Genomic DNA, 7,752 nt, shown 5'->3' on the forward strand with positions numbered 1-7,752 from the left:
AGAGGTTGGAGATGGCTGTGAGATGCGGGCCCTTTATCAGGCCTCCTGCCTTACACAGATAAGACAGGAATGCTGCGTATAAAGGAAATCAGGTGAGACGCTCCTCCAGGAGAACAAAACAAGCCGAGAGGAGAGGAACTGAGCGGCGCCTCCTCAGCGAGAGCTTTTAAACATCCACCCTGTGACCTGCTCTCAGTCTTTGGTGCAGTGATTTCACGCCAGTTGTTCGAGCAGTCGGCTTTCTTAGATATTCTGTGATGCATCTTTTGGAGATGATGCTCTTATCTTTTTCTTCTTATGTGTGTTCATGCCGTCATTTGAGACGCACGTGCACACACATGTTTGCTCATGTTCAAGTTATTTAAGTACAAATAATGTAAAAAGACAAAAATTTGTCTTCATGTTTTGGAAAAAGTGTTTTCAAGGTAAATAGATTTCAGTCTTTATGTAAAGAATTATGTAAAGTCGAGCTCGCTAAGCACCAAGTCATGTAGTGCTACCACAACAAAGACTTTCTGCAGCTGAAACTCCTCCTCCTCCTCCTCCTCATCATCATCATCACCGAGGCTTCTGGTTAGAGAAAAGTAAATTCCTTAATATTACACTAATTAAAAATATGAAGAAGCACATGTTTGATTCTGCAGATGATCTAATATGTCAGATGCCAAATAATTATTAATATTTGGGGTTATTTTTTCCCACTGGAGACGGGAATAAAAATAAACTGAAAAAAGAAACGTCGAATCCAATTATTCTAATGGAACAAAGGGAGGTACAGGATGAGGTACTGGATGCACATCCTTATTTTAGAAATGCTCCGATGTTGGGATCTGATGCTTTTTCATCACAGCAGGCTGCAGACCACACACAGCTGTAACCTGTTTATCCTTTTTCTTTTCAAGGAGAAGATTAAAATAATAATTTGCACAAATTATGTTTATAAACTTCCTGCTTCATAAACATTTTTAATCAACATTTATGATTAAAAATCTTTCAAAATCATTTGGATTGTATTAAAAAGTTTTCAGTATTTATTTCTTTTTTAATAATAGCTCCTATATTTCATTATATTCTTCTGCTGTTTTAGAGCTTTGCAGTTCTGCAGATTTACTTAGTTTCCAGCTCTTTAAAAGTTCAGCCACTAAAGAAACGACTTAAACATGTTTTCTGTCTAATGGACATGAGAGGGCAAAACGTGCAACCCACACGCTGGTCCACCGTGTCCATTTCACGCTCTGCCTCTGCAAAGCGTGAAATGGACACGGATGCAGTAAGTCGCAGTAATCTGAAGCACCAGCAGAGGGAGATGTTTTTTTCAAGCCAACATAAAGTAATAACGGGGAATTAACACATGTACATACATATTAGTCTCACAGCTTAATTGCTTCTGATGATTACGGACTCTGAAACATGCACCTCGTGTCTATTAGCAGGTTGGTTGTGCAAAGGTAGAGCATGTGAAAAAAACGACCTGTTACTGATGAGTGTATTGCTTCAGTCAATAGTTTAAAGACCAAAAAATTGTTTCCTGCCTTAAAACAACAACTTACGTCAAATAAACTTCGGGGATCTGAACCAAACTCCCCCGTCTTCAGCTCTCACTCATTGTCTCACCCAGTTACATCAACCTGAATGACACCGTGTGAGAATACCTGGGCTTCAGGGAGGTTAACATCCAGGAGGACCGGCTGGCCGTGGGGCTCCCCGTTCTCTAGCCTGGAGTAAACCAGCTGGTATCCTCTGATCTGCCCATGCTGCTTCACGGACAGCGGGGGCTTCCAGCTCACCCTGAGGGCAGTAGAGTTCAGGGCCTCTACCTCCACCTTCCTGGGAGGAGCTCCAGGCACTGAAAACAAATGAGAAAACACAAATTACATTTAGAAAGTGGAATGTGTGATTTTGTGCGTCTCAATAGGTAGGCTACTATTAAACCACGTCTTCATGAGACTGTATTAGCATCTGTTCCTCAGAAGCTGAGTATCTCTGCCTTACTTTGTACCCTTTACTATTTCCACAGTAACGTTTTGGTGGCTGAAAGATTTGCGAAGCATGATTTCACCTTCAACAAGTACAAACAGACTTGTTGTGTGTTCAGATACACCTGATAAGTGTCACAGTGCCTGTTTTTTCTCACACTGCTCACTGTGGTACGCTGTCAGTGTGAATATTATTCACTGAAAAGCTTGTTGCTGTTTCTTTGTGCCTTCATGTGATTCACTTGTTGGCACTGCTTCATGATGGGAAGAAGAATAAGTGAGAAATTTGTTTCCTTTTATTTTCCTCTTTGTTAGAATTGTTTATGTGTGATTCATGCGAGTCATTTTTGGCAAATGCACTGGTGATTTGGTGAGGCTTTGGGGGAGGGGTGTGATGCTGTCACTCCCAACATCGTTTTGGGAGGTTTCACTGCTGTGTTTGGGCGCATTTTAACACACACCACCATATTTTCATAAAACGAACCAATTCGTTTTTAGAGTGAAAACCCCAACAGACTATTTTCTAGTGTTTTTGTAAGCTTTTAGTGTTTCACTCTCGCGTCACTGGTCAGTGATCTCCTGGCAAACACCGGTCAGAGGGGAAAATGAATAACCTTGACCAGTCGATTAAGATTTGCTGGGAGTCGCTAGGTGACACTTTAGGCAAAGAGATATAAGAAACTACACGTAGCACCGAAAATGTCTTCTATGATTACCTGCATGCTTCTGTCATCACCTGTAGTTTGCATGTCTGCAAACATTCATCGACTACTCACAGAGGAGCAGTGACACTGAAACGTGTGACACAAAATAGGAATAGAGGCTGTTTCCCCTCAAAATCACAACTTTTACTTTGACATTCTCCACTTCCTTTGTCCAATACTGCACAAATCTACACGCAACCAGAGAAACCACAAGAAGGTTTTCAGTGCAGCAGCCACATTTAGCTTTGCAACAGCAGCAACACACATTTTCCACTAGCAGCCAGAGATCGTCAGGTGATTGTGAATGAGGTCTAAACCCAAACCAATCTTCAGACCGCCTTCTGCTGCTGCCACTCCTGAGCCAACAGCCAACACTGTAGAAACTGGTGCATCAAACCACTCGACTGTAATGCTGAGGGACAGGAGAACATGTCTTTATTGTGCCGTTTTTTCCCGTCTGCTTTGTTCTGGCAAATGCTTCATGTTCCCATCTCTGTGAAAGAGTTTAATCTCAACGAGCCTCCCTGATTTAAAAAAAATTGCAATAACTGTTGCATGGGGTTACGTTTATTTTAAATGGTGCCCACATGTCCAGCAGCAGATGTAGACGAAGACGTGTGGTAAGGCCTATCCACGGTCATTTCTCTTCATCAGTTGGACCACTTCAAAGTTTGACCTGACGAGGTAGCTACCAGCCTGGAGAGGCTGCAAGGATACGTGAAGGTCACTGGCTATCTTTGCAGGTTATCCACATCAAAGCTTGTCACATGGAGCCCCAAGAGGATGCTGGGAGCTGGGTTTAGAGCACACACACTTTCTACTTTGCTGCATATCAAAATAGGCTTAAAAAGATTCCTCTGGAATGCTTGGTCAGCTTCACAGGAAGGTGTAAATGAATACAAATTTAACTTCAATAAAAATGAGGAGATGAGGCTCTGCTAATATTAATGGAATTCACACAGAGAGAACAGAAAAGGAAAATACTGAAAAACAGGGAGAGAAAAGTGTTAAAGCAGCAAGCAGAAGTATTAAAGTATCAACCCGGCACAGCAGGCAGAGGAAAGCTCTGCAACTCGGTGTCAGCACTTTGCACTTTCGACTAATTAGAATCGTTTAACCTTTTATAAAATCAGAGACCTTCCAGAGTCAAGCTTCACGCTTTGGAGGAGAAACGTCAATAAACCACAGTGTTAACTGCAAAAGCAAAAGCCAGTGAAGAAGAAGAACAAAATGAGCATGTAACAGACAACGGGATCCTAAAGCAGACTAAACACAGCTTTGAAGTCCATCTGCTGCCACGGATGAAAATAAAGCCAACCTCAGCTGAAAAGCAATAACGGTGGTCGATTTCTGACTAAAACGTCACTGTTTGTGGAAACAACCTCCTGTGGTCATGGGAGGAAGTGCATGCAGCTGCTACAGTTCATTTGTTTTCTAATGCATGCCTGATGCTAATCTGATGCTAATCTGATGCTAATCTGATGCTAATCTGATGCTAATCTGATGCTAATCTGAGCAAACAGAAATAACACAAACTGAAGAGATTTCTTTTCTTTTCAGGAATGGGCTTTTCTATTTGCTCATTATTTAGCTGAGGCCTGAAAACGTAAGAGCAGGTGTTTCATATTCATTCTGTGGTAACCACATTTACTTTGATAGCTGCCATGCAACAGCCCAATAAAGACAAAGTATTTTAATTATTCAGCTATTCTACTGAACCAACCAGAGCTGGTTTGGCTCAATGGGAAGAGCAGCTGCTGTGAGATCTAGTGGCACAGGTTTCAATCCTATGTGACATTTGCTGCACATCTTCCCTACTTGCATGTACTCTGCTTGGCTGTAGCTCAGGCGGTACAGCAGGTCATCTACTGATCGGAGGTTTGGTGGTTCGATTCCTGGCTTCCCCTAGTTTGCATGCCAAATATCCTTGGGCAAGGTATTAACCCCAAATTGCTCTCCGATGCATCCATCGGAGTGTGAATGTTACTTAGAAAAGCACCTAGAACAATGTGCTTGTGTGAATGGGTGAATGCACAAGTTGTGTAAAGCGCTTTGAGTGCTCAGAAGAGTAGAAAAGCGCTCTATAAGAACCAGTCCATTTACCGAGTTTTCTTGCATCTGCTTTTTGGCAGAAAAAGAGTGGCTAATGAAAAAAGTGGTTGTAAGAAGGCAAAAAGCCGTTAGTGTCGAATCAACGTCAACAAGCCAACAGAAGTGAAAAACCAACCTGGAGAGGATGAACGTTGGGTTTCGGTGGCCTGGAGAAGATTTTCCGACAATAAATCAGGACATGCCGTTCTTCAGATTGATTTTATCGCTCCACGTCCTGTCTGTATACGTCCTCCTGCTTGCCTGGCTTACACTTTACAAAGGCCTCTTTGTCTGCTGGAGTTTTTATGATTTCACTAAAGCTAAATGTGCCGTGAGTGTGGACACGGGTTTACTTATCTTTAATTCCCACTATAACATGTAGATGCTTACTGCAGACTGTGAGACTCACACACTTCATGCTGGTTTTAAACTTGTAGGACCATCCTGACTGACAGCGTGAAGCCAGATCTTGTGTCTGTGGCTGCTGGGGGTTCTCTGCAGCGGCTGTCAAAGCTACTGCAGCCACTAATTGTCTCCTCTGTGTCGCTCTCACTGGGTCCACTCTGTGTGCTCACTTCCTTCTGCACACATCAGATTAAACAAATCCACAACCTGAACGCCCTCTGCATGCAGTTTGGATTTATTAGCATTTACTCACATCTTTAGAAGCTAGCTGAGCGTGTAAATATTAAACGTTGTTAAGAAGGAGATCCAGCGTCACTGCTTTCTCTTTGAGCACATGAAAGATCCCGTATGTGACAAAGTAATCTTCTCTCAGCACAAGAGCTGAACACTGAATTAAAACTTTATTCTTCAAACAGATATTGTTGGAAAGTTTACTTTTGTTTAGTTGGGTCACAAACATACAAACTGTTCTTATTTCTGCAATTTTAAAAATAATCATCAAAACTTTTAAAGTTCTCGTTCACATAAATGCTGTTTTGTCTCATGGAGTTTTTGATGGATAATCATGGAGTATAACAAGGTGAGCAAGTAGCAATCATAGAACAAAACATTTGATTTGTTGTGCATAGTGAATTTTTCAGCAGGGAGGAAAAACAAGCAGCCAGATCGACTCCTTGAAACGTTGCCCTCTCACCTCAACATGAAATTTAATTTGAAGTGCTCCACACTGGCTAATCAAGGCTGTGATATCCTGACTTATCTTTAAAGTTCTCTGCAGTATTACAGTGTCCCACTGTAATAAAATAGGTGAAGTGATGGAAAACAGCTACACGAAAGACCAACAACCTCTAAAGTACCTAAAGATAAACTAAGCAGAGTTTAAGCAGTGCAGAGCAGAACAGAAATGTTTTTCAGGACCAGCAGAGAACAGTGGACATGAAAGCAAAAGCTGGGACAGTTATGTTGCATTTCCTGCAGGAGAAAGGGGAAAATGATAATGGCTGTTAGTTTGCTTTAAAATGTCAAATCAGCACATTTTCATCCCAAGGCATCAGTCGCAGCTGTGAGATCCCGTTGGCACCAGAAATGTGCACCAGGTATCAGTCGTGCTCTTAAACTATCGGACGCATTAGAGGCAGAGCAGAGGGACAGACCACATGCAGGTGTCTGTGGTTACTGTCTAGCTTTGCCTTTGCTTTCACTGGATGATTTGTTCTGTGTTCCCTAAGCTTCGTACAAACCAAAGAGCTTTGGGCCTTCAACCAAAGCAAATCAACAGGACTGTGATTAAAAAACAAAACAAAATAAACACTTTTTAAAAAAAATTAAGATTACTCAAAAACAAAATAGATTTCTGTTTAGGAGAGATCCCAAAATAAACTTCCATCAATAAATGAATACAGACTCTTAAATTCATGCAACATTTATACACAATCTCTGAATCCAAAGGTCTGTTTTGAGCAGTTCTGATGTACGGTGGGTTTTGTTGGAGTCCTATCACACTTTTACTATAACTGCGTCACATTAATGACACCATGGGTCGACACAACTGCAGTCTTTGCCTTTAGACTGAGCAATGGCTGGCTACATTTATTTCTGATTTGTGTCCTATTAAAACCAACACAAGCAGGAGAATAAGCTCACAGAACAGGTCCTTTGTCTCGGGGCATCAGGGAAGCCGAGTATAACTTTGACGTGTCCCAGTGAGCAAAGTCCCAATCACAGCCTAATGAAATCTGTAAAAGAGATCCAATGCCTGTCTGACAAAACTCTGCTACGGCTCCTCTGTGCTCATATCAGAATAATTATAATATCTAAGAAGAAAAATTGTTATTCTCTTTAAATTTGAGTGTTTCCTTTATTGCAGATTATTAAAGGAAATTACAGTAAGCCAGGAAAGTTCAGCGTACGCTGCGACTATGTCAGGGAGCTAAACGAGAATGTTTTTTGTTACTCGGGCTGACACGGATAAGAGCTGGAAGGAGGATTCGTGGGAGAAAGTGTACACTGTGTGGAGAATGGACAGATGCTGGAGAAATGCAATGAGAGCTCAAAGTCAAATGGGGTGCAGAGAGATGGAAAGAGATGAAAAGAGTGTGAGATTCAAATTCAGTGGGTGTTCAGAAATAAAGAGTGATGAGAGACGCCAGGAGAGAGAGAAGGGCAGCAGATGGAGAGGGTTAGTGGTGTGAGGAAGGAAACTGTGCTTCTAACACTATTTAGATTTGTCTCTTTGAGGTTTCACCCATAAAGAAATGCCATCCAGGAAAACAAACAAACAAAAACACTGGTCATAAGGTCACTGTTGGCTTTTGGCAAGTACTAAAATATTCTGTTTAAATCAGGTAACTGAAAACTGTTGGGCAGGTTTGAAAGAAGAGGGGTTAGTTTTAGAATCATCGTCAGGTTTGAGTGAAACCGATTAACTGCAGAGCTTTTATGTCCTTTTAGGAACGCTCTAAATATTTCAGTGGCATAAATTTTATTTTCATACATACATACATTTACACATATATATATATGTATGTATTAGGGGTGCAACGACATTCGTATTGATATTGAACCGTTCGATACAG

General features: G+C 41.4%; 1 protein-coding gene across 3 annotated transcripts in view; it reads right to left on the bottom strand.

The window, feature by feature from the left end:
- The window catches only part of LOC102195698 (protein tyrosine phosphatase receptor type F), a 149,226-nt gene that overhangs the window by 92,790 nt on the left and 48,684 nt on the right, over positions 1–7,752 (bottom strand). For all 3 annotated transcript variants that reach the window (XM_013911352.1, XM_013911354.1, XM_013911353.1), the window contains one exon: positions 1,653–1,846. In XM_013911352.1, coding sequence (XP_013766806.1) covers positions 1,653–1,846 — 194 coding nt within the window. The remainder of the gene's footprint in view (positions 1–1,652; positions 1,847–7,752) is intronic.

The sequence above is a fragment of the Pundamilia nyererei genome, unplaced genomic scaffold, assembly GCF_000239375.1.
Source record: "Pundamilia nyererei isolate P.nyererei 1_Seehausen unplaced genomic scaffold, PunNye1.0 scaffold00061, whole genome shotgun sequence".
NCBI classification, from domain to species: domain Eukaryota; kingdom Metazoa; phylum Chordata; class Actinopteri; order Cichliformes; family Cichlidae; genus Pundamilia; species Pundamilia nyererei.